Source organism: Leuresthes tenuis, unplaced genomic scaffold (genome assembly GCF_036924035.1).
Source record: "Leuresthes tenuis unplaced genomic scaffold, fLeuTen1.0.hap1 SCAF_23, whole genome shotgun sequence".
Taxonomy (NCBI): domain Eukaryota; kingdom Metazoa; phylum Chordata; class Actinopteri; order Atheriniformes; family Atherinopsidae; genus Leuresthes; species Leuresthes tenuis.
The window spans coordinates 8,005,642-8,033,384 of NW_027325377.1; the positions used below are offsets into that span (position 1 = coordinate 8,005,642).

The 27,743-nt window shown below is 39.2% G+C and overlaps 1 protein-coding gene across 1 annotated transcript in view; it reads left to right on the forward strand.

Annotated features, from left to right (window-relative positions):
* The first annotated feature begins 440 nt into the window (after positions 1 to 440).
* Positions 441 to 27,743, forward strand: part of LOC140282550 (uncharacterized) — a 50,962-nt gene continuing 23,659 nt past the window's right edge. The window contains 7 exon segments of the mRNA XM_072377006.1: positions 441 to 516; positions 2,876 to 2,976; positions 2,978 to 3,165; positions 3,167 to 3,373; positions 3,375 to 3,555; positions 3,557 to 3,609; positions 3,611 to 3,670. Of these exon segments, the coding sequence (XP_072233107.1) occupies positions 441 to 516; positions 2,876 to 2,976; positions 2,978 to 3,165; positions 3,167 to 3,373; positions 3,375 to 3,555; positions 3,557 to 3,609; positions 3,611 to 3,670 (866 nt within the window).

Here is a 27,743-nt window from a genome sequence, read left to right on the forward strand (position 1 = left end):
TCTCACTTCTTGGTTGTTCTAGAATGGAGCCGCACTAGTGGCAGTTTTTCTCTTTCTCTTCTTGGCATCTTCATGGGATTTTCTCAACACAAACCTTTTTCTACGTTGGTTTGGACGCTGTGCTTCTTGAATGATTTCTACTGGTAACTCTGGCACAGTTTTACATCTGTTATAGCCCTGGCAAAGGCAAAATTGTTTGCATGTTGGAGCAGTTGATTGAGCTTTGTAAAGCCCAAGCAATGCCTGGAATAAGGCCCCCAAACCAGACTGGCTGAGAAGGAGCTGTTGTGGATACAGAGCCGGAACAAAATAGAGATAAAGGAGAAGGATGTTTAAAGCATTTCTTCCTCTGATCATTTCTGTGCGATAAAATATACAAGCTTGGAATGTTGACTAAGATGCAGTGGGATTATCAGGATGGTGATATTTGTTTTAGAGACATGGCTGCAGGAATAACTAACATCTCTCTACTTAGCCTCAAGACAGTACAGGCAGACAGAGACTGTGGACAGCGAGGTAACAACAAAGGAGGAGGATTACAGTTCTTGTTAAGAACAGATGGTGTAATCCTGGACATGTCACTAAGGAGGAGTGTCTATGAACCCCAGTTGTTGAGCTGTTGACTGTGAGCTGTTTGTTATGTCTATTGAGAGATCACCTGTGTAACTGAAACCTGGCAAGTGTGACGTTATCAGCTATGTTGTTCCCAAGCTACAAAAAGCAACACTCCAATCCATCAGTGATATCTGAAGATTTCACTCCTCTCTCTGCATCACCTCAACCTTCTAAACATTGGTCAGATGATTTTTGTTAAGATATATTTTTCTATAATGGCATATGCTTAATGATAACTTATATTGCAGCAAAATGATTTCCTATGAGGATGAATAAAGTATTATTGAATTGAATTTAACTGAATTCAGACTCGTCTTTTCCACAATGGTTTCCCGCAGTTATGAATGCATTTTTTTGGTTGTTTGTAATAAATGCAATAAAGTCATTCCCCAGCAGACAACAAAAACTGCCCTTTGCATAGGTGGAGAACAAAACATTTAAGCAGTTTTCTTAGATTTTTTTGTTTTTTGCACATAAACAATCATTTCAAGCTACTGGTACACAAAGAGATTTGAGTCCCTGTGTGTGTGTGTGTGTGTGTGTGTGTGTGTGTGTGTGTGTGTGTGTGTGTGCGTGCGTGTGTGTGTGTGGGGGGGTGGGTGCGTGTGTAAGTGTTTGCGTCTACTCCCCAGGAGCCCTCCATAAAGCCATCTAATTATTAAGCCTCTGTGCTGAATAGCCGATTAGAGGGCATGTCAGCTCAGACAGTCTTGTTTGACCCTTGTTCAGACTGTGGAGGTCAATAGGAGACAAACGGTATGGCTGTGACGCTTTGACTTTAGCAGTGTTGTCAGGGTTGACAGCTATTGACCATATAATTTTGCCAGTACCTGCAGACGCGTTAACAGAAATAAAAGCATTAACAATAATGCCTCTCTACCCAGCTTTCAGACTATCTGGGAAGACAGAGACATCAGAAGCAGTGGCAATAGCAAAGATGGAAGTATTGCAGTACTTTTAACAACAGATGGTGTAATACTAGGCATGTCACTGTGAAAAGGAGGATCTGTACCCGGAACAGTTAGCTATGAGTTTACGTCCATATTATCTACCGAGAATGTTCACCTGCAGTATCCTGATATAGGAATAGTTTACACCTTCCCCTACACTGCTGCTGACGCTGCCTGTGACATCATTAGCCCAGTTGTTACCATGATCCAAACACAGCATCCCAATGAATTCATGGCGATTTCTGGAGATTTCAACCAAGTCTCCAACACAGTCATACTTCCAGCATTTCAACATTCTGTCTACTCCACTAGAGAAAATAGAATATTGCATTTATTCTATGGAAATGTTGGAAATGCATACAGCTCTTCTGTCTATCCTCCATAAGACCAAAATCTGATTCTCCTCAACTCTTTCAGTATCTCTTTGTTAAGTTGTGATACAAGCAAACCTGGTCCAATGTTTCTTGTTTCCCATATGCCGCTGAGAAAGGAAGAAAGAAAGAAGGAAAGAAAGTGCAATATTCATTCTACTTATTTCCATGTGACAATAAAGAGAAGATCATATTTTTGTATTTGATATGGCATTTTACACTTCTTAGATAAAGTAAAGAGAAATATATGAGGCCCAGGATAGCTTATTTAACTCGATTTGAAAGATAGCTTTCGCATCCTCGAGGAGAACTTTATGGAGATGATTCGCAATGAGTAGTTATTCAGTGACAGTCTACAGGTGGTTCTACATTCTGTTATGTCATGTTCTGTTCAACGATTGGCCCATTTTCCTTAAGTGACAACTCTACAGTTAGCCTAATTGAGCACAATCCATTTACAGAAAAAGGGGACAAGGGCTAGCAATTTTAGCAATCATCTGCTGCTGTATGTTTTTGTAGCTGTATTAAAACTATGTGTTAAAACTAAACAGACAGATGATGTCACATCCTGAAGAGAGAAAGACTAATAAAGACCGTCAGTTATTTTCTTAGGTGAGGTAAAACAGGATTTAGAAGAAATACAACAAAATGTTCTATTTCTATGCTATGCATTAAAAAAAGCTCAAGGGTGTGATTAAAACAACGTAATAACAAATTGTGCAGTTGGCATTTTCCAAAATGCAAAGCCACCAGGCCCATACCATTTGCATGAGACAAGGGGAAGACTTTCCAAGTTCCCAACCTATAAACATACCTATAAACCGAGGAGAGAAATTGTTTCTGCCAGTAGCAAGGATAAGGAAACAGATCATGAACACTTTGCTGCATTTGTGTTGCATTTGCACGGACTGCACTTCAAAAAGTCTTGTGGTGCTTGAGATAGAAAATGGCATGTTGAGAAAACAGAACGAGAGAAATTGAAGAAACATTTGGAGAGCCGGAAGCAAGCCTTTTCTTCAAATGAAATTTCCCCCCGATCCTGACAAAGTCCAGTATTTCACTGGATAGCATAACGCTGCCACTGTTCTATTTTTGGAAGCACTTCTTTGTAGATTTGAGCTACAGAATCATTCTGGTTGGGCTATCCACAGTGTAAGCCTAATTGATCAATTGCTCTTAACCTTAATGAAAATTAAACTCGCAACAAGGTTTGATTGCATGGTGGTTTTTAATCTTCTCCACCGTCATTATTTCACTCTGTGGTAATTTATTTGTCAGTATACTTGAGAACAACATGCCCTCCAAAGCCAAGAATATATAGTCCCCGCCAAACTGCTTCAAGCCTTTTACAAATTGTACAAAAGTACTTGACTGCACCAAGGTTGCTGTCTGTAACACAGAGAGGCTTGCAACACAGTATCATTTTGTAAAACCAGTAAAGACAGGCGACACCAAGGGTTCTAATTGGTGTGGCTCTTAATACAGTAATTACCTTTACCAGTGACCTGCATGATGTAAGTGCCTCAAATAGGGTAATCACAGCTGATTGTGGAATTCTTCAGCATTTACTAACAGGTGGTGTGATTATGGCAGGCAAGGGCTTCACAACGTGGGACATTTTTTACAGAAGGACTGACAGTGAATATCCCCTCTTTCCTCATCAATGCACAGTTTTGAGGAAGTGAACAACAGACTAATCTCATATGTGAGGATGCATGTTGAGTATTCCATTAAGTTATCTTGCTTTTTGGACGTTTCTGTTTCTCTGACATTTTATCTATAATATTTTCTGTGTTGCCAGTGTCTTATGAATATTAGTTATTTTCAAAAAAATTGTTTCAGGTGGGTTGCAAAAGATTTTCAGACCTAAACATTCTCGGGATGTTTAGGTCTGAAAATTGGCTGGATTTATTGAATGTCAGTGTGAGCAGAACCTGATGTGTTTGTGTAGTTAATTTCAATAAATTACAAAGCTATTGATTGATTGGATTAATTATTTCATTGCTCAAAAGCCCTACTTAGAACCTTTCATTGTAAATGTCAACTATGTAACTCATCGTTAACCTCCAACTCACCTCAATCTGTTAACTCATCTTTTTTATGAACGGCTGCACTTTACCTTTTAGAACACCATCTGGCATGACAGCTGCACTAACCAGTCTATTAGAATTAAAGCAATTCAGTAATTTCTTAAGCCTAACTTGTGCACTGCTAAAAAAGAAAGTGATTGTAAAAAGGTTCAAAGGTTTAGCCGGAGTTGTTTTCCTTGGAGGATCACAATAGAGAATAGTTGTAGTTGTTGGACCTGGAAGTGGAAAAAACGACACAGGTGACGTCAGACTGAAGAAATAGAAACACAGTGTTAGGTAGCAACCTTTTTTCCTAATTTTCAACAAGAAATCTCTTGAAAATGCATTTAAAATACATGTCACTTTTGTGTCATTGTGTCATTTTTAACTTTTGGTGTGTCATTTCATGTTGTTAACGTGCCAAACTGGTTCAAGCACAGCAAAAGCACAGGGCAAGACATTGTTTTCTCACAGTACATAGCGTGAACTCTTTCTTACTCTGGGCAATTCATGCTCCAAAGTAACTATCGTGAAAGAGGATCCTGAAACTGAAATGTCCAGTTCTGCAGAAAACCCCTATTTGGCTTGTGATCCCGTTCAGACTCACCAGTGACCGCAGTGTTTTTGTCTTTGTTTACATTGATGACATACCGAGCACAAGACTCATGCTCAGATGATGTCTTTTGCAAGATTGCCAAGCCACATTCTCCTTAACTAACTTTAAGTTGTCACATATGACCTGGAATATCTACTAAAAAGGAGTCGTTGGAGCCCAAAGCACCAACACTTTCTGCAGCTCTTCATTTTTTGCTCTTTGCTTGATCTATATCAATCTGCTTTGTTTTAATGGACACACCAAAAATTCTGTACAAATATCATCATCCACAATTTCATCTGCATTGTTTCTGAGTGCAGAGAAATATAGTGTAATGTTACCAAATGGAGGGCATCTATATTTTCTAAGTATATGCCTGTGGATCCACCAAAGTCAACAATTAGCTGGAAAACTCAATCAGACCAAAATATGACGCCTTACCAAGTCCCAGTTTAAATTTGATGAAAAGAAACTAAATCAAGGAGTCAGCTGCCACTGGCTTATGATTTTCAGAATTTTTTTCTGAACCGGGGCAACCACGTTGAGTACTGAACCATGAGGTTAGTGTATTAACAAGATCATTCAGTTGTACAAGGGATACATTTTTATTTCTGATATCATTGATAAAGGGATCAATTTCTCAAATTTCCTCACAGTATCCTCAGATAGAAGCAAATTTGAACCAAAAAATCCAAAATCTTTTGTAAAAACTAAGAGTAAGGCCCACAAGATTGATAGATAACAACTAATAAAAGTACCTTTTGTATCCTCATGTAAGAGCGAGAGAGGCTAAGCAGTAGGCTTTCAAGCAAGCTGTAGAAGTATTTCCAAGTTTAGAACTGAATCTTAATTAGGAATGAAAGATTGCTGCCACCCCTTAACTTCTTTTTCCAGTCTATCTTGAATATTGACAGCTAAGATAATTTTGAGGATAGACTCATTAAGAATTACATAGTTCACTAGATGAATCCAGGTTAGGTTTAGATTTTTTTTTTAATTATATTGCACACGTATTAGTTTGTTTAACAGAAGGATTTCGTGTGAGAGAAATCATATATTAAAAGTTTCCAGTTGTTGGTTAAATACAAGAAAATCTCTGCTGGGCAATTCTCCACTCCCTGTAGAGTTTTGCCCAGTGGGGGTTCTGACTGGAATCATGTCGTGCCCAACAGAGAAAATTCTGGAGTTACTGAAAACTCTTGTATCATGATTCTTAGTGTTGGATATGGAACAATGAAGGGCTGGAGCCGGTGAAGTATCAGTCACGCCATAAGGAGTGGCATTATAAGTTGCTATTAGGCTTCAACAAACAGGGGTCATAGACAATGTTACCTAACAGCATTTAGGCTACTTTTTACAGCGGTAAGCCTTTTAACCCTGCGATTTTCCTTTTTCATATTCTCAACCCCAACTAGGACAGCACTCACCTACATACTAATGTACACATGCAAATATGAAAATGAGAGCATGAGTCTCTAATGTGAGGGATCTTGCATCAGTTTGGCCTAAAGCAGCTGAAAGGCAATTAAGAAGTTAGCACAGATTTCAAAGAGGAGGTTATCTCTCTTTTGAGAAGAATAACTCAGTAAGTTTGAACTTATGGTTCACCTTTCCTCACTTTGCTCTCTTTTTTCCCCCCTGTTTCATTTCTCATATGACATTATGTACATTTGGAATTGTTGTTGTCATTAACTTGTGTTTCCCTGTTTCAACAGGCATCCTTTGAATGGTGTTGCGGTGTTTGTTGTTCCCATCTTGTCTGCCCTCTCAAACCCCAGCTGGTCGAGGCGGATGGCCACCCTTCCTGAGTCTGGTTCTGCCAGAGGTTTCTTCCTGTTAAAAGGGAGTCGTTTCTCTCCACAGTCACTTTATGCATACTCAGGACGAGAGATTGTATGTATGAATTGGAATGAATTGGATTTGATTGGGGGCAGCACAGTGGTGTGGTGATTAACACCATCACCTCACAACGAGAGGGTCCCAGGTTCAACTGCCGGCTAAGGCCTTTCTGTGTGTAGTGTGCATGTTCTCCCCATGTATGCGTGGGTTTTTTCCGGGTACTCTGGCTTCCTTCCACCGTCCAAAAACATGCATGTTAGGTTAATTGGTGACTCTGTGACCGTATGTGTGGTTGTTTGTCTTGTTTGTCTCTGTGTGGCCCTGTGATGGACTGGCAATCTGTGCAGGGTGTACCCCGCCTCTTGCCTGATGACCACTGGGATAGGCTCCAGCCCCCCTGCGACCCGACCGACGGATTAAGTGGGTATAGACAATGAATGGATGGATTTGATTGGATTATGATTACTCAACTCAACTTTATTTATAAAGCCCCTTTAAAAACAGCCATGGCTAAAACAAAGTGCTGTATATGAATAACAACACGAAGTACAAGACATAAAACATAAGAACAAAATAAAAACAAAAGTAAATTATAACAATATTAAAACAATAAAAACAATAAAGCAAAAACAGAGTGTCATGCTGGGAGTAAAAAAAAGGGAGTAAAATTTTAAGACGAGTTTTAAAAATGGACAGTGAAGGGGCTTGTCTAATGAGCAATGGGGGGTCATTCCATATTTTAGGACCAGCAGAGGAAAAGACTCCATCACCTCTGAGCTTCTATTTGGCCCTCCAGGAGTAGCTGATCAGCTGACCTGAGGCACCGGGCAGGAGTGTAAGGATGGAGCAGCTCAGAGAGGGAAGTCAAGTCAAAAAGTCAAGTCAAATTTATTTGTATAATGCATTTCATGTACAAAACAAAAAGTGATTTACATAAAATAAAAGCATTGCAGCGGGGAGTGGAAGAAACATTAAAAATACATAAAATAATATCAAAAGAAAGAAATAAAATCATTGAAATTAACTGTCTAGATGTATTAAAAGATACCTTGCAGATTTCATGCATAGACACATGAAAAAAGAAATGTTTTTAACCTGGATTTAAAAATGTCTACATTTGGTGACAGTTTAATCTCCACTGGCAGTTTGCTCCACTTGTTTGCAGCATAACAGCTAAATGCTGCTTCTCCGTGTTTAGTCTGGACTCTGGACTGGACCAGCTGACCTGAGTCCTTGGATCTAAGAGCTCTGCTGGGTTCATATTCTCTGAACATATCACAGATGTATTTTGGGCCTAAACATTTGTAAACCATCAATAGGCTTTTAAAATCTATTCTGTGACTGACTGGAAGCCAGTGTAAAGATTTTAAAACTGGTATGATGTGTTCAGATCTCTTAGTTCTGGTTAAAACTCTAGCAGCAGCGTTCTGGATGAGCTGCAGATGTTTAATGCTCTTTTTGGGAAGTCCAGTTAAAAGACCATTACAAAAATCGAGTCTACTGGAGATGAATGCATGGATGAGTTTCTCCTGGTCTTTTTGGGAGAGAAAACCTTTAATTCTGTTGATGTTTCTGAGTTGGTAAAAAGTTGCCTTGGTGACAGCTTTGATGTGGCTGCTGAAAGTCAGATCTGAGTCTATCAACACTCCAAGGTTACAAACTTGGTCAGTGATTTTAAGGGCCCGAGTCTCAATATATTTACCAATGCTGACCCTCTTCTCTTTGCTACCAAACAGAATGATCTCAGTTTTGTCTTTATTTAATTGTAATAAATAATAAATAAATAAATAAATTGAAATAAAGACAGATAATGCCTTATTTAGAGGCCGCATCGTCCCTGCCCCGTTCAGTCCGTTATATGGATATACGCCGATCGCGAGTTTTCTAAATAGCTTCAGAAGGACGCCGACTTTTGCGAAACTGTTTTCGATGAGTAGATAAACGTATTTCATGTCAGAAATAAGGTCTAGGTTTATAAATTCCGGAGTTCCCCTTTAAGTAGAGCTAGCTTTGTGGAGTTTACACAGGTCTCTATTGCATTCTAAGTTGTACCTGGTACTGTTAACAGATTGGATAGATTCACCCAGCAAGTTGACTAATTCCTTCTTTTACTAACTAACACATGAATCCTACTGGGTCCCAGCTTGTTCTCAGAAAAGCTGTCAGTAGTAAGACTACTATAGCAGGGACCCTGAACGCATCATGGCATGTTATCTTTGTTTTGAACTCTGCTGCTGCTCCTTGAACATCCTGCACATCCCCTTGTGCCCTGCTCTGCCAGGACAGATGATGTAAGAGGAGGAAGGAGGAAGGGGGTGGGGGTGGGGGGCTGTTTCTTGGTAGATGGTGGTCACTGGAGTCCTGGCTGGGATAGAGACATCCTTTGGAGACCTTGGCTGATGTGGAGTAAAGTGTCTGGTGAGGGGGAGGGCTGGAGGTTGTTTGCCTCGCTGCTGTGTCCTTCACCCATATCTGTACTGTCATGTTTGGGTTTGCAGTCCCAACAGCATGACGTAAGTGTGCACCAAGTAATCTGCATCAAGTTCAATTTGGATGCACGCCATCAGGTCTGAAATACTCCTTACAGTTCCAAAAGATATTAAAGTTATCAATGAACTTAATCCCATCGGTGATGCATGAGTTTGACAACCATGTGTTCAGGCCAAGAAGTCTGCTGAAAAGTTAAATTATTTTACCCACAAAAGGAATGGGGCCTGAAATGGAGACACGGTGTGCTCCATAGTGACACAGTCTCTCCAACAGCAGAGAAAAGTCTTTCTTCAGGATCTCAGAGCCAGTCTTTCTTCTCAGAATATCAAAAGACCCCGTGTGGATAATGATCTTCATGCCATCTGGATGTGCAGACAGAATGGTCAGCAAGATATCTATCAGTTCTCTGACTGATGTATCAGAAAAAGTTATATTTTCCGTCTTTGCCATTCTGATATGCTGTGTTATAGAGTCCCCAATTAGAATGGTATCTATCAAAACTGATGCTGTACTAATCATTAGTTGTTAAGAAATTCTCTGCCAGTGCCACGCTTTGGTTGACTGACATCTCTGTTTTTTCTCCTTCTGGTATGCTAAAGAGTGCAACTGTCTGTGTTCATTCACTTGAGGCAGCCAGTGTAACAAAGTGTACAGATGTCAGCCGCAGTTTGTGTGACAATTCAAAGATATACAGTCTTAACTGGTCTCAGAACACACCAGAAACTCCATTTTGATGTTATTTTTTTCTGTCATCCTTATGTGAAAGTCTATGTTCCCTGAACCCCCCTTCACACAAGCACTGCTTTTTGTTACTATGGTGGCAACGTAACATGTCAGTGTTCTGTATGAATTTCCCCTCCTGCTTCTTTTCTGAGTGATTTTGAGACAGATATCTGACTAGATTGGAGCTAGAAGCATATATTCAGCACTTTCAACATTGCTAAAATGCCACACTCATATTAACAGACAGTCACACAGGAGTGGGGAGTTACCCTTACAATGGCTGCAGGGCATTTTTATAAGCTTGTAATATGACCTCCATTTTGGATGTGCCACAAATATTTAGCTCACAAGTGTAATTCAAAGTACATTATGAAGTTATTGCTTTTAGTTTTAGTTTAACTATGAATTATATGCAACTTGTAAATTGGTAATGTTGTAGTTAGCAATATTGTGAAGCTGTTTATTATACTGTGAATATTACAGTGTTAATGCTTATTTCTTTTATTGTTTATTGTCAAACCACATTTATCCTTCTACCTCCTGTTATAAATTAAAACAACTGGACATCCCTGCATTCTTCCCAATGTAAGAATGCAGGGATGGTCCCCAGTGATCACTTTCTAGACTTTCTTAAAAGGTCTCTTGTTCTATCTAGACTCTGAGATTGAGAACCATAATCTTTGACAAACTGATGAAAGCATAAATATTACATACCTCGTGTGAGAAGAACTTCAGGCTGCAGTATGATCATGGAGTCTCAGGATTTGTTGTTTTTTGTGAACTTGAAGAAGGTTTATGAACATGTCCCATGAGGGATTCTGTGGGGGGTGCTGGTGGAGTTTGTGGTAACAGAGTTATTGTTGTGGGCTATTAGGTCTCTGTATAACCAAAGCAAGAGCTGTGTCTGCATCCTTGGCACAAAGTGTGAAATCTGAGACCACGGTAGCTGGAAAAGGGTGAAGGGCTCCCTCTTGGTCAGAGATGAGTCTCTCCAAGTAAGAGCAAGAAATGGGCAGACAGATTGAGGCCTCATCATCAGTAATGAGGTGGCTGCACCAGTTAGACGATCTTCAGCTTATTTTGCTCGAGTCTCCCTTCAGAATCTGGAATTTCCATGCTGAGGACCATGCCAAGCACACAGCATTCATTGCATAGAGTTAGTAGGTGTCATTTTCCCTTGAAAAATGTGAACTTTATTTGAAGGACTTGATTGAAACAGGACCTGTAATTGAAACTGAAATATACAGACACCCAGATAATACAATAGAGCCATGACAGATTGCATGAAACAGGAAATTACATTTTATCAGTGATTAGTTAAATGATTTAAGATTGTCTTCATAAATGTCCAGTCATTTTGCTGGCAGCAGGAGGATTGCCTGAACCCTGTTTGGAGCTTGCATGAACTTTCTGTGAGCTTTATGCCACAATTCAGGGTCATCCCTGTTAACTGGTCATCCTAAATTAGATATGAGTGTATACTTGCACATCCTTTAGTCTCTCTCTCTCAATGTGTGAGTGTCTCTGTGAGTGAGTGTGTTAGCCCTGAATTGATTTGTGACATGTTTCTGGGAGTGCTACAGCTTTGCCCAATGTCAGCTGAAACACCTGGGAAACCTGGGAAATAGATGGCAGAAACTCTGGGATTGTGTTGCCATTTATTGTGTTGACTGAAATTGATTAAGCACTTAAAGGAGATGTATAGTGCCCTTTTTTTCCAACAAGTTGGCACAATTTCCTGAGGTCTTACCAAAATGTATGGGACACTGAAGTTTATATTGAAAATCTGAATGGTTTGTTAAGAGGGAAATTATCAAATTTAGGCCCCCCAAAAGAATGGTTGTGTTTGAGTTTTTGGGTTGGTAGTGATTTCAGACACCCAAATATACAGTCTTAAGCACCAAAAAGAGGGATTTTTCCATAGCATGTCCTCTTTAATGTATACTCCCAAGTTCCTTACTGCACTGAAGCTTGAATGTTATTTCCTCAGTTGTAAGCTGTTCTGGATAAAAAGCTGACTAATGGCAAACTGCCCTTTTGACATTGTGAGGTGATAAATGTGGCAAATTGTGACTATAATCTTTTGCTAGAAATGAAATGCTCACTAAACTATAGACTACATGAAATCGATGAATAGATTAAGTAAAGAAAATGGCTGAGTGTTTTGACTGAATTGATACAGTATTAAGTTCTACATTTTCATGTATCATTTCAAATTGATGCTATTGCCCTGTAGGGATTAGTAGATTAAATTTCAATTTAATCAAATTTACATTATTTGCTCTTTTATTTCAGTTTGATTTATTTTGTATTCAACTCACATAGCTACTACCACATTAAAAAGGGGGCCTGGATCTCATGAATAAAGTGCATTGGGATAAAAACATGTGTAAAGGCCTCCTCCACCTTGCTTGTCTCTGTTTGCCTTTTTCTTTCTTTCTTTTTTTTATATTTGGAAAAAAAAATGTTAGGCCTGCAATACAGCTCAGCCAATAAAAAATGCCAAAAAATAGTTGGGTTTTCATCTGAATATGATTTTATCATCGTTATAAATGTTTTAGAAAATCTGTCAAATGAAATATGTAAATATATGGGTTTCATCATGAAAAGCCACTGATGGCACCGATTCTACAACCAGAACTTGGCCAGAATGTAGCGCCACAAGATAATTAAAATATGATTTAAGAGTGTCACTCAAAGCTAAATTGAAAGGAAACAAACCATGAGTAAATTAAAATGATGGAAAGCCTGTCGACAGAGAACACAGTGAAAGAGATTTCTGTACAACATGATAATGTTCATTCATTCAAGCACATGTGATATAGAGTCACGAAGGGGCCTCATCTACTATTCTGGATGTGCTTTAAGCAAAAAAACAACAATTTTGACTGCACATGTTTCTTATAACATGTTGCCTCCTCTGTGCTCTGCCCACATTATTCATCTTTGCATTTCCAGCTTTGAGAGCACATATCCAGCGCAGATTAGCCTGCTGGGATGTGCTTGTGTTAACAGCAGAGGAGAACTAACTGAATTGACTGCACACACACTCACAAATTTGTGAGATCTGCTCTGTAAGTGACACAACAAGAAAACCAAAACCTTTCCTGTTTGCATTTTTGGGTAACAAAATCTTATCATATTGAAATGGACAGATACACACTGACAGATAAATAGATATATTTTTTATAGATCCAGGACTTTTCACGAAACTTTCAATTAATCATAAAACTGTTTTAATATATATATATGACCAACTCCCAACAATTATAATCAAATGTATTCCTATTCCTATAGGGGTGCCAGCCTGGAGCCCAGACCTAATGATGTTGACACATATCCACTTTGTGGCACTGACTAATCAACTGAACGGCCTTTAAATAGAGGAAATGACCAACTTAACATCCATACTTTTAGCAGGGTGACATGTTTGCTTTATGTGTGCCTTCTGGGCTTGTTAGTACCCTCGAGACAGCTGCATTTATATTTCTGATGATGTTTTTATCTGTTTCATATTAACTGTGTGTATCGCATGCCTGACCTTTATGTAACCTAACACACAAAAGGAGGAAAGTGGGCAACCTTGAGGGCCATAGCTATGAGATATGAGGACATGAGAGTGGCCAACCATGAAGGACGCACACTCAGGAGAGTGGGGAAGGATGGAAAGATATGTACACCTGAGATGAGCTCATGGTTTTTAAAAAAATGCTGGAAGGATGGAAGAATACACAGATAGTTTTGGCAAATAATCAGTTTGCTCTTGAGTTTTTTCACTGCATGTTTGGCCTGTATTTCAATGTATGGCTAAATGAATGCACCCTATTTGAATTTTGCTGTCTATAGAAGATTATTTTGGACTCCTCTTGTCTCTTGATTCTATTTTTTGCCACTGATGTAATAGAATACTATTTTTGAGAACTTTTAAGAGTTCTGTAAATCCAGATGTTTTTAGGAGATATGATGACTGAATATTCTCCCTTGTACTTCTTACTTAAACTGCATGCTTCTTTATCAGTTACAGACATCAAAATCTCTGTTAGGTGAAACAGCTCAGTTCCCCAGCAGGGTTTTAATATAATCCTACAATGTGTATGTGAGTGTATGTAAATTCTTGCACATGTGTGTGTGGCCTTAAAAGGTCACTTGTTCCCTAAATACCAATTGGGACTATCAGATTGCTGGCAAACAAAATGGGTGAGCTTGGAGCACTCAGAAGGACACAGAAAGAATATTGAAAATGCAGTACTATGTGTTTTACTGATACATGGCTCCCTTGCTGCTACACTTCCAAACTTTCAACACTTTGTCAACTGCTCCACCAAAGAAAAAAAGTTGAATTTTTTCTATGCAAAAGTAAAAGATGCATACAGCTCCTCTACCCTGCCTGGGAAATACGACCACAATCTTCTTCTCCTCACAAATATACAATTGTTGTAAGGCAACCTGTCACAGTATGGACTTTGAAAAAATGATCTCAGGAGACTGATGAAGAGCTGGGATGCTTTGAGTCCACAGACTGAAATACACTCTATGAGCCACATGGAGATTATATCCATGCCATGACATGAGTGAGTGACAGATTACATTTAACTTCTGTGTCGAGAGTATTATTCCCACAAGCCCAGTGTGGCACATCAAAAATAACAACTTCAGGGAGGGAGACAGAGAGTTATTGAGGATTGTTCAAAAACAGCGGAAAAAGAACATATAAAAGTAAGGTGTACAGAAAAAAGATAGAAAGCAAGCTCCACCAGAACAATGTGAGAGATGTTTGGTCAGGAATGAAAAAGATCACATGCTTTAAAGCATGGATCAAACTGATGGAAGAATGGACTGAGCCAATGGACTAAACATGTATTTTAATAGCTTCAGCTCGGATCTCCTCCCCTGCTCCCAGCAACACTGAGCATGTTCCTCCCCTGCCTCCAGCAACACACATCCTCCTTGTCATATTTCCATGTCACCCTCCATCTCAGTAATGGACTTTAATACAGCCTAATTAACATAACAGACCCACACAGCACCTCTTTAACCTTAGCCTGAGTCAAGAGAAAGTTATCGTCCTTTGGAAGATATCCTGTCTTGTACCAGTTCCTAAAACATCTCATGCATCTGACCTAAGTGACTACAGACCAGTTACCCTATTACCCCACATCATGAAAGTCCTCTATTGAATCACCTAAGCAAGGGAATACCTTTCAGGACCCACAACAGTTTGCTTATTGTCCTGGGTTTGAGGTGAAACTGAGCTTCCTGATTATTTTTTTTTTCTTTTTCCTTTCTGCTGAATTTTTTTTGTATGATTTATTAGTTCTGTTTTACAAAACCTTTTCTTTATTAGCTCATTTATATACCTGTCAAGTATATTTAGCCATTCCCTCCTACTTATGCAGATGAGAACGTTGCGAGGTGGTCTAACAAGCACATGCTGATGAGAGAGAAAAAATATTTCTCTAAAGAAATAGTAAGGCATTATATATTCCTGAGTTATCTTTGCCTTTGACCGTCTTGGTAAGTTAAGCAAAAGTTAGCATAGTTAGCTGAAGTAGTAAGCATGGCAGCCACGCTCCAATTCCTTTAGTGTATGCATGTCACACAAGCACTGATGAAGTTGCCAAAACAGGGTGTTTGGACTGATTTAAATGTTGTTTTATTAAGATATTGAGCATATGTTTTATGTTTTAAGCCAATAGTGTGATATTACTAGATTACAACATGCTGTTTGGCAGGACATTTTTGATATTATGAGGGAAGGAAAGAATTCCTATGATGATCTGCCAACTGCAGCTTTCTAGATTGATAAACTTAGCTCTCAGTTTAGCATTATTCTCTACTATCGGCTTGTAAAGCTCCATCTTCATGGCTTGAATGCTACAGCTGATAGTGGTGTCAGATGAGCCCAATGACAAAAGGCACTGTTGGTGATTTGAAATAGTAGTCTGGATATTGCCCTGCTATGTCAATGGTGCATTGAACTCTGCCAAGACTGATGGAAAGAGGAACACCTTCTGCTTGCTAGCATTGTTTTTAGCATAGCCATGGGACTAGTCACTGAGTCTTCTTTATTTTGTCCCTCGTACTTTGATCCACTGGATACTTTTTCACAGTGAGGCAAGTTTACCCAAGTGTTAATGGGTGACTATAGAGCTCTGGCTAAGCAACGTAATAGTTGCTTAGTTTTAGAGTGAAAAAACTTAATAGTTTTAGAGTGAAAAAGTATGATTACTCTATCTATCCACTGACTCAAATATTCTCATCCCTTCTCTTTTTGTGTGTGACTAAAAGATTGGCAAAGATGTGACTGTAAAGAAAATGTGACCTTTTCCTTAACCATTAGTCCCAACCGCAGCATACTCTGGTGAAAATTTGCATGTGGACCCAGGTGTTGTCTTCCCATTAGTGGAGTGCTGAGTCAGAGCAGAGAAAAACCTGTGACTACCGCAGAGTTATTTGATGTGAGACTGACTGCTGATTAACCACTCACATTGCACTCAAAAGCCAAATGTTGGGGAGTTGTTTTTTTTTTTACAAACATAAAACCGGCTTTGTGGTGGCAGGTTACTTTATAGACTTCACAGCTTTAAAGACTCTACAGCAGACTCTTTGTTGAGAAGATCAAAGAAAGTCTGACATGCATTCAGCTCCTGTGATTACTTTGTCTCACACTTGTATATTCCTGCTTTTGTGGTTTGTGATGCTTTGAATCACTTGCCACGTACAGTACATCTGTCGTTGTTGAGGCGTTTCTTCAGTCCTTGCTTATTTTAATGTTTTGCCTCCTTGTTGCCACATCAACATGAACAGATGCCACAATGACAGTTTTGAGGAGGGCACTCGTATAAATGCAAATTAAGAAAATGACAGGATGGTGTTGTCCGCTAATAAGAATGATCAAATATTGTGGTGTAGCTTTTTGATTTGGACTTCTAGTTTATTTTGGCAGGATCCAAAGGAGACTGAAAAGAGATTGGGAAGGTAAAAGTTTTATTTATAGTCGTGAAAGATGAACAGAATGAATAGTGATTCCTGGCTGTGCAGTTTACTTTGGTTTCTCACTGATTGTCCTTGCCTCTGTGAGGGGAGATATATGTTTTTGAAGGTTTCTTTGATCTCAGAATGCATTTCTGTAATTTGAAGTGAATAACTGATCAGTGGAATATAGTGACAAACGTTGAATGATCCCAGGAGACGCTACCCAGCAAAAAATGGACATAACGGCGACTGTGGCAATGTGGAACAATTCTTTCAGTGATATCCAGTGAACAGGTATATTAAAGTTGTTTAATAAACTATTTGGTTGTTGGTGTAAATCAAACAGCATAAAAACTATGGCACATATTCAGTGTGTTGGCCAGAGAACTACATTATAATGCTTTTTGGTCAGCAAAGGTGACTTCAGCTTTAGCGTTGAGTTGCTCTGGTATTATGAATTAAACTGCACACCCAGTCAGCTCCATACCAGGTTATGTTCACTATACGAGTCCTAGAAGGGTAGTGAAAGGGTCTCTTCTTTTTCTTGTCTGTTAGGAGTTTAAGACCGTTTGCCTTTCCCTGACAAGAATCTGCTGTATGATGAATATACAAGAAATTCATAACGTGAATAAAACTTCTCTAAAACAGAGACTGACTAGAGAAAACAGAGCAGTAGAGCGCTGTGCTGGCTTATTTATAACCTGTTTAAATTATGATTTTACCCTTGTTTTCCACTTGCTACCAAGACTGTATTTCACAAGGCTGAAAAAATTACTAAATTAGTCATCAAACAATGCAAAAATACACATTTTTCATTCATTTAATGTAATTTCACTTCAAGTACAGTCATATCTTCTCATGCCTTAATAATGGAGCAATTAATATTAATGTTACTATTTACCTAATCAGTGTGAATTTTTTGTTAGCTTCCTTTATAGCTCCAGGAGTAGCAACTGAGTTGCTTGCACTTGTATTATATTGTGAAAAGTTCATCTCGACAATGATGAGATGAGAATTTTAATTTCAATAAAACTTTCTGTCATCATGCACACAGTGTTTAGAACAAGACTGAAGAGTCACCAACTAGATGAACACTTTTACTCACGGTGAAGCAATTTGCTTTCATAAAAGTAACCATAATTGTCACGATTATGCCTGGTTGGGGTGTTGTTTTGTGATCTGAGGCCTAGGTTGGGGGTTAAAAGGCTACAGAAGCTCCTGCATGCACACCAGTGCCTTGTTCAACCTCATCAGCAGTCCTTCTTAAGGAACAGCAGGAGCAGCCAGTCTTTGCCAGATCGTCAGCGCCCTCTATGTAGCTATCATGGCTCTCTCGTAACAATCCTGAATCCTAATTTAACTTTTGTGTCACCTGCGTTTCCTTTTGTCCCTCAGCTTCCTCTGCGGAACCTTATGCTGATTCTTATCAGCGGTTTGGTGCTGCCTGTTTGTATCCCTGCAGAGATATCTTGGAAAACTTTTCTTCACAACTTGCCTGCTCACCCTCCGATGGCTCAGTTCCTCCCCACCACAGCCAGTGCCATTCCCCCCAAAGCAGGAAGCTTCCGACCTGACAAGGGTTCAGACCACCCACCTGGATCAATCCATGACCCCCCGGCTCGACAATCATTCCTCTTACAAAATAAACCACTTTTACTCACCAGCTGTTTCCTGGTGTTCTGCTTTAGAATCCAATTAACACCTAATCTTAGAGAACAAGTATGAACCTGCGCAATATTAACTACTGCACTACTGACTAACACTTACAATTTAGCACAACTTTTGCTTCACAAACATGGTGTCACAACACATTCTGGGAAGCCCCCTCCAAGATACTCCCCCAACATGCTACAATATTTTTAATGCTTGAAATCTGTTTACCTGCAGCCAGCATCTCTCCTTTTCAATTAAAAAGCTTATCGCAAGGGAAAACTCAAGCTTAGCAAGTAATAATCGCTTATGATTGGTAGTAGCTGCTTATTTAAAATCTACAAAATTGGATTATTGATTAAATTGTAAAACATGATGGAATTTTCTGTCAAAGGTCCAAACAAGTAAACATGGAGGTCACTAGTGCAGGAATTGGGGCGATGATGATAATTTCCCACAGAAGGGATGGTAGAACCAAAAGGTGGATGCTGGGATGTGGATTTGTATTGCTATATGTATGTAAACCAATGAGTGAAAACATCATGACCACTAAGCTAATCCCCAACGCATGAGGTCCACAAGTTTCGAAACATAAGCATTCATATTTGGCACCAAGACATTGGCAGCAAGTGATAAACAATATGTCTTGTTAGTTTCAAATTGGAGCCAAAACAGATTAGTCTTACTCTAGCACATATGCACTGATATTCACAGTTTTCTTTCTCTTCATGTCTGAATGTTTTGTTCATCAGGATATACAGTATGAGTTAGACAGAGCTGCAGCATCAGCCTTGAATTTAATAGACCATTATGCAGGAAGCTTGACCTCGTCTCTATGATTCATACATTGGAACCGGAACATGAATGATAACTTCCTTTTTAGATAAAGACAACAACAGCTCTTAGACATCCCTGGGGTGAGGGAATGTCTGGGTTTCCATCATGGACCTAATGCCTCTGTGACTAGAAGTCAGATAAGTGAAAGAGGATGAAACAAAGCATTGAGGAGGTTATTTGGTTTGAGAGGAGACTGCATATCTTAACAGCTGGTAACTATGAGTGGAGGAACAAAATCTTATTCATAGCTTCTCCAAAGTAAGAGACAGCTTTAGCGTACAGATCTATACCAACACCTATATATGTGATTGGAATGGGTAGACTGTTTTGATCCCAGATAGAGTTAACTTACAGTGTATTCATACTGATGGTAATGTACAGACATGCACAGAGAGCACACCATATGCCCACATATGTGCAGTGGTAGGCGATATAATGTTGGCTTTATTATGTCAATTTTTCATGCATAAGAAATGTTTAAAAGAAAAAAAACCCTGGTGAGGGTGATCTGTAATGGAACAACAATATAAACATTAAGGGAAAAAAATTAAAATACAGAGCAGTTTGTTTGATCTCTAAATTTCTTTTTTTTCTTCTTTTTTTCTCTGACAATCTGGATCAGCCCAGACCTGATATGGACAATATGGACTTGTAAGGTTGCACCTATGACTACAGACTCAGGGATAAATTCTGAAAATGAATCTGAAGCTAAGGGCTTCTCAGAGCAGGGACACACAATACTCAGAATTTTTTATTGTCGTTCAGGTAAATGCATACAATGATTATTATGCCATGTCACTTTTGTATCAGACAGTTATCTACTCTGACAGAATACGTGTCAATCTTGTTGAATAGCTCACTTAAGGCTATCACTTTTGCCAAATTTAGAATATTATATATATTAATGCTCTTGCAGGCTTTTCACTCTTACCATCACTCTTACCATCACTTAGTGGCATTTTGGGATTCAACCAACATTGTCGTCTTTCACATCTGTAGAATTCCTTCCCCACTGTAAATGGCTGACAGGAAATGACTGAAGTTTGAATTGCTGTTCTTTATTAAATTAGCTCCTTTGTGTCCCCTTTCTGAGTAGCTGTAAACATAGCTCTCGTCAGAATTCTTCTATTATTCTCCAGAGTGGTGTGATTCCTGTCCACTGCAGGTAAGACACAGACTACTCATAACTATTTCACACAACCCCAAGAAAGAAATCTGATTGTAGTATTTCTACAATGAACATCTAGACAGGAACAAGGATAGCAGTTTGGCTACAACAGAATTCCCATGTCACCTTGATTAAGATTAAGATTACTTTTATTATCGTGTTACAAGTCACACGAATTTCCTCCCTGCATTTGACCCATCCACGTTGGCACCTGTTGCACACACATACACATGGTCACACACTCATGGACACAGATACCATACACCGGAGCGGTGGGCAGCCAATCACAGTGCCTTACTCAAGGGCACCTCTGGCACCCCTCCAGCTGTCAGTCCACCAATCATTTTTGAATGGCAAGAGTGGGAATCAAACCACTCTTCGTCCATTAGAGTGGTTATTGGACGAACCATTTTAACCACTGAACCACGGCTGCACGTGACTGATGAAGTCAGCTTTTTTTCAATATCATTATCAGTCAGTTAATTCAACTGTTTGATCCAGAAAAATTGTAAGTGAAGGAATGAATGATTGGATGGACCCCACTGCCTTGGATCATACTAAATGCCAGTGAGTAATTTCTGAAGTCTCAATTCACCTCTTGCTATTGAGTGAACTACGAAGTATCGGTTATTTATAGAATGCTGAATTAGTGAATAAGGAAGCGCTTTCAGAAATGTCTTTTTTTTTTATTTGAACTTTAACCATCTTAGAAAGTAAAACATCTCTCTTCTGACTGAAGTAAAACCTTCTAAACCTGGTTTGTACAAGATGTCCTTGGAGTAATTTAATCTGTGAAGACATCAGAAAGTTGTGAAAAGAAATTATAACTCTTCAAAATCAGTTGAGACCAACTTGTTCCTGTTCTGAGCAGGAGGTAAAGTTTGAGGCTCATTAATTTGCTTCATTAACCATGGCATTATGTGAATCTTTCATGACTCTTCTTTCAGAATGCTTAATGACTAATTACATATTACAGCAAGAGCATAACAAAAGTGATTCACCACTTGGATAGAGCGTGACTGTGTATTTAGAATGTGACAGACGCACAGAAAACTGGAGCATTATGTTAACAAGTTCGCCTAGTAATCTACATGAACAGCTGGTATTACACATCACTTTCAAAATCCTCCCAATGAGCTCCTTTATGTGAGAAAGGGTGTGTGACCTCCGGTGCAGAGACTGGCATTTATGCTTCTGTCACCTTCCACAGAAATGATTGCTTCCCATCTTTAGAACGTGTAGAGTCTGCATTCAGGCAGCCCGTTATTCTGCTAGCCCTCTAATCATCTCTGATGTCATTTCAGAAGAACATGTGGAGTTGGGGGATTTGTCATGTGTCACTGTCTTTTTCTCAACATTGCTTATTCAGACTTAGTGTAGTGTAGGATATAAGTTCCCTCCTTACTTTTGTAAAGTAGCTTCTCCACACTTGCCCCATGGCTTTTTGACTGTGTCAGTTTTTCTACTGTGGATTGCACAACTTTTTGAGTTTTCCCTACTCATTGTGTTAAGGTGAAATTAAATATGTTTGGGGTGAAATCAATAAAAAAAAAATAATAAATCACTATATAAATTTGCTACATCTCAATGCTTGGCCTTGTGATAAGACTGGTGACATGTCCAAGGTGTACCCCGATGCTCTCGCAATTTCAGCTGAGATAGGTTGCCTAAAGCAGGTACATAAAATGGCTGAAATGGGTTTCCTTTGGAGGGTGGCTGGGCTCAGCATTAGAGATAAGGTGAAGAGCTTGAGCAACTGAAGGGAAACTCAGAAAGGAGTCAGCTGAGGTGTTTCGGGCATCTGATTATGATGCCTCCTGGTTGCCTCTCTTTGAAAGTTTTTCAGGCACATACAACTGGGAGGAGGCCCCTGGGCAGGCTTGGAACACGCTGGAGGGATGTTGTATACCTTCTGGCCTGAGAATGTCTTGAAATCCTACAGGAGGTGCTCGATGGTGTGTTTGGGTTAACAGACATATATCTAATTATAACATGTCCAAAACTAATATGATCTCTTGATCAATACCAAGTTTGGGATGTTGTTATATAGGAAATTATAGTTTCAGAGTGGAAATTTTTAAAGCTCAATGTTTGCTCTTCTAATGCTCAAGTGTGATTCACCTTTTAGCCTTATCTCAGCTTTCACTTTGATTTGTTTGGGATTGAACCCTGTCCTCCCATACCAAATTCAACTCGCCAAGCTTTTCTCTTGGTTCTTTTGATGCTGTGTTTTGTGTGTTTCTGTATATACACTGTCTGGTCACAAAAAAAGTCACAACCAGGTTTCAACTAAGCAAGCCGGTAAGAGCTGGAAGAGTATTGCAGTGATTAATATGTTTCAGCTGCAACAAGTTATTCAATTCCAGCTGATATAGGGAACAGCTGCTCGTTCCTTTTACAATGATATCCAAAAACAAGACGGAGAAGATGTTACTCTGTATCAAGAAGTTAAAACTTCTGGTCTGCATCAAGTAACAAAAAAATGAAGGAGATTGATGAAACTTCTGAAATTGGGTTAAGAACTGCTCCGTGCATTATTAAAAACTGGAAGGAAAGTGGCGAACTTTAAGGAAGAAATATGATCAGAAGAAAATTGTTTAAGTAGGCGCATTTACACAATGTGAACAGAACTAAAAAAGCTGTGTAGCTTTAAGAAAACTACTTCTCAATGAGACCGACTTAAAAACTTTTTTTTTTAAAGTTCAGTTAGCTGAGGGGCAAAAAAATGTAGCCCTTGAGCTAAGAGAAAAAGGTAATGTGATAAGTCAATACTTACCCCGTTCAATTCAATTCAATTCAATTTTATTTATATAGCGCCAGATTACAACAATTGTCATCTCAAGGCACTTAAGTAATATAGTCCAATTCAAGCCAATTGGAATTCAATTCATTGTAATCATAATCCAATTAATTCATATAGAGCCAATTCAAAAAATCAATATCCTAGCTAAGGAAACCGTTCAGAGTGATTGGAGCATCAGAGTATGAAGAACAGTGAATGAATTGCTGCAACTATCATGCCTAGCTCCTATTGCACAAGCCTGGGAGAGCAGTGTTATGCTCCATGGGTACAATATCTGTTGGTCAGGTCTTACTTCAGTAACATTATATGCCTAAAAAGGTCAGCTGAATACCCAAATATAATGAATGACCAGGTTTTTCCATCAGATATTCCTTCCCTGATGGCAAGGGCATATTCCAAGATGACAGTGTCAGGATTAGTCTGGCTCAAACTATGAAAGAGTCATTCTGGCGGCATGAAATATAATTTTCACACATGGATTGGCCAACACAGAGCCCAGACCTTAAAGGTTATGTATCATGGAAAAAGCTTTTTTCACTGTTCTTGACAACGGTGTCTGAAGTTTTATTTGTACAGCACACCAAATGTCATCTTCAAGTTAAGCCAATTATTAACCACTACATTGTAATGCAATCATGAAATGAAAAAAAGTACTTTATTTATCTCAAAAGGAAATTGTGTTGTTGCTATAATTTAAAATAAAAAATATTATGATTTTCAAAATCCTATAAGCTGTCATCATGGAGAGTTATTGCTGCTGTCAGGAGTGACCTCCTGTATCACTTTGTGTTTAAGCAGAGCTGAAGAAGCCTCATACGGATCGCACTTCGTTGTTTCATTGCTGTATTATGTAGAGGGTGGGCAGTGGCAGGCTTTATGTTCGTTGCCTTGTGCAGCATTCTTCTTTGCTTAATCAGCTCCAGGGTCTCCAGAGTAGTCCCCCGCACAGAGCCAGTCTGCTTTATCAGGTTGTTCAGTTTCTTTGAGTCTTTGGCTCTGATGTTGCTGTCCCAATTGATTGCTGCAAAACAGATTGCATTCTCAGCCACTGAAGGACCTCAGCTTCTTAAGAAACACAGTCTGTTAAGCCTTTTCTTGATGACAGCTTCAATGTGACATTTTCAGTCCAGTCTGTTGATGTAGATTATCAGTCATCCTGGTTGTGATTATCCTAACATGTTGAATTAGGGTAACTGGACTTCTCCTTGGTCCTTGAAGACGTTTCAATCATCCAAAAGGCTTCTTCAGTTCTAAAGTAGTTGGTTAGTATCGACTTATAAATAATAGAAGGGCTGTTCACACTTGATGGGTCGTTATGGTCACCTGTGCCACTGTGAACCACCTGACAGATGTGTGGCTCATTTTTGTCACCTCACCTGTGAGTTGTCTAAACAAGCATTATGTGGTCACAGGATCCAAGGTGCGAATGGTTGTGCAACCACTGGGGAGAAGAGTCAAGGCTGGTAATATCTGAGACCACCCCCTCTGTTCAAAGATGATTTTTCCAGTTTAACGTCTTCTCTGTTCAGAATGTGTACATTACTGTTCTCAAAAGTGTCACTTCTCCTTAAGATGAAAGTGAACTGCTAAGTCTTGACCTGAAGAGCTGGCTCTTCTGTGTTGTGCCATGCGCTTGTCAAGCTGTTTTTTCTCTCTCCAATATAAAAGGTTCATCCTCTCCTTACTGCACTGCACTGCATGTACGATGGCATTCAGTTTTTCTTTTGGTGTTTTGTCCTTCGGGTGAACCAGGGTGAGGGCGTTCTCTGGTTTGAAGGGCACTGGAAAGATCCTTCTTTTTCAGACACGCTTGCCAAAATTCACAGTGTAATACACTCTTGAATTACAATATTTTTTGACATGTTCTTCTTAGTTTCTTGAATTGTGTAGTCCAGATTTCTTTGTTGATTTGGCAAAGGTACAGTAAGGATATTGATAGTTTTTAAGTGTTTTCTTGAGGTGTTTGTGTTCATTTTGCTTTCCCTCAGCCTTAGTAGGACACTCTCAGCTCGATGGTGTAGTGTTCTGATTGCAGCCAGTTTGTATTAAAGTAGATGTGAGTCAAAAAGCAGGCAATGGTGTTTGTTTGTTGGTTTCTGGTAAACCTCAGTGTTGAGACTTCTCTCCTCCTCACTGTGTACAGAACAGTCCAAGAAAGGCAAACTACCAAACTAGTTTAGAACTGAAGAAGCCTTTCAGATGAGAATTGAAATGTCTTTAAAAATCAAGGAGAAGTCCAATTGCCCTCAGTCCAGTCTGCGGTCCAGGTGAACTCCCAGATATCTGTATTCCTCATGGATTTCCACCTCTTCACCCAGGATGGAAACAGTTTTTGGCTTATTCACGGTCCTGCTAAAATCCACAATATTCTCTTTCGTTTTGTTTGTGTTCAAGATGAGGTGATTGTTCCCACACCATGCCACAAAGTGACTGACCAGTTTTATAACACATAATCCACACTTCAGCATGTTCACTCATCCACACTGACATTACTGACTTTAATGACAGAGAGACCCTGCATTTTATATTGGTTTCATATAACTTTTTGCTCATAATAAATCATTTATATTGGTATGATGCATACTTTCCTGTTTATGTCAGACACCACCAGAGTAAAGATCAAATCACACTGAAACTAATATCACTGTATCACACAGACTGTAAGCCCCATAGTTAGTATAACAAAAGAAATGCGTATATACAATGACTCATAAATTTATTCCTTATGGTCAAGTGTATGGCTTTTTTTCTCAGTATACTTCTGTGATAAAACCAGAGCTGCAAGCAGACCAAGGTGGACTGAAATAGTTGAGTTGTATTGATAATGTATTCTATTTATTTTCATTTATTTCCCAGCTGCTCTGATGCCAGCGGCCAACACTAATGTAGGAGAAGGGAGATCATTAAAGAGACCATTACCTCTCTCTTTCTCTGGCAGACAGTGGGTGAGAATCCCGTTTTCTATTACAAATGTAGCCAACAACTAATCTGTGGTTAATTTTAGCTCCATATTTTATTTCCCTTTCTCTCTCCGTGTCTCTCTTCTCTGACAATTGTTGAGTCTCTTTTCCTTTTTCAGTCTTTACTCTTCAGCTTTGTGCCTGCTGGGTATGCAATCTATTTACAAAGCTTGATTTTAATTTCCTTTCTGCTGTCAGGTGCAGCAGTCAGGATATCACTGAATGGGGAAGTTACCAACAGCAACAATCGCTTACTTGATGTTTCTCAGGGACTGATCCAGCTCTGTTCTGCACTCACAAGAAGAGCACAATGGAGGAAAATCATATAACAATGCATATGCTAAATGGTCTGTACTTTATGTACAGCACTTTTCTAGTCTAGCTGACCACTCAAAGCACTTTCACACTACATGTCACATTCACCCAGTCACTCACACACTTATTCAGCACACTACACAGTGCTTTGTTCTAAGCATTCACATACATTCATACACCACTGGATGAATTGGTAAGCAACGTGGGGTTCAGTATCTCACCCAAGGACACTTCGACACGTAGAGAAGCCGGTAGTCACACCACCACCTTTCCACTTGGTAGGTGACATCTCTTCCTCCTGAGCTACAGCTGTCTAGTATATACAAACAGAGGCTTGCATTGCATTTTTTACATTTGCAGAGAGTACAGTTATGGAATACTGGAGTGTAATTCCCATTCCTACTTGCATAAGTAATAGTAGTTGCTGAGTTTATGGAAAGTTAACAAAATGTTGATATGTTTATAGAACCTCCTGGCTTATGTTGACATTTCTAAAAAGCCAGCATTAAGCTAATGTCATGGGCTATGAATGTGTAAGCAACAATACTGTTAATGTTCAGTCAGCCAAAGTCAGATTGCTTTTCCAAAGCTGCTGCTAAAACCATGTCTTTAGGATCACAAGACGTTCGACAAATTCAGAATAAACTGAAATTCATTTCACCTACACTTTTGGACTGAACAGAGGCAACATTGACTCCAGCATGAAGAAACAATGTTATGAGGTGTGTTTTTATTCTGCAAATGTTGCTAAATAATAATAATTGAATAATAATAATGAATAATAATTCATAAAAATGAACGGTTAATAAAAATAAAACACTGATTCACCAGTTATGTCTATCTCCCTTTCTTCTGAACTTAAGTTACTAAAACGTAATCCAGAGTTTTGCAACATAGCACACAGCCATCTACCCATTTTCTATACCCACTTAATCCAATTTAGGGTCGCTGGCTGGAGTCTATCCCAGCTGTCATCGGGCGAGAAACAAGGTTCAACTTGGACAGCTCACCAGTCCATCACAGAGCCAAATGGAGACATACAATCAGGCATGCTCACACTCACTCCTAGGTTCAATTTAGAGGCACAATCTGACATGCAGGGTTTTGGATGGTGGGAGGAAGCCGGAGTACCCGGAGAGAACATGCAAACTCCACACAGGAGTGTGGAAAGGCCCCAGCTGGGTATTGAACCTGGCCCCCTTATGCAGTGAGGCAATGGTGCTAACTACCGTACCACCGTGCAGCACACATATTGCAGCAGAAAATGTAAAAAAGAAGATGGATAAGATATAAGATAAAGCAGAGTGACTTGAGTCTAAAATTATATTACCATTAAGTGTGGAAAGTAAGGAAACAAAGGCTTTAAGTTAAAGTTATAGGAAA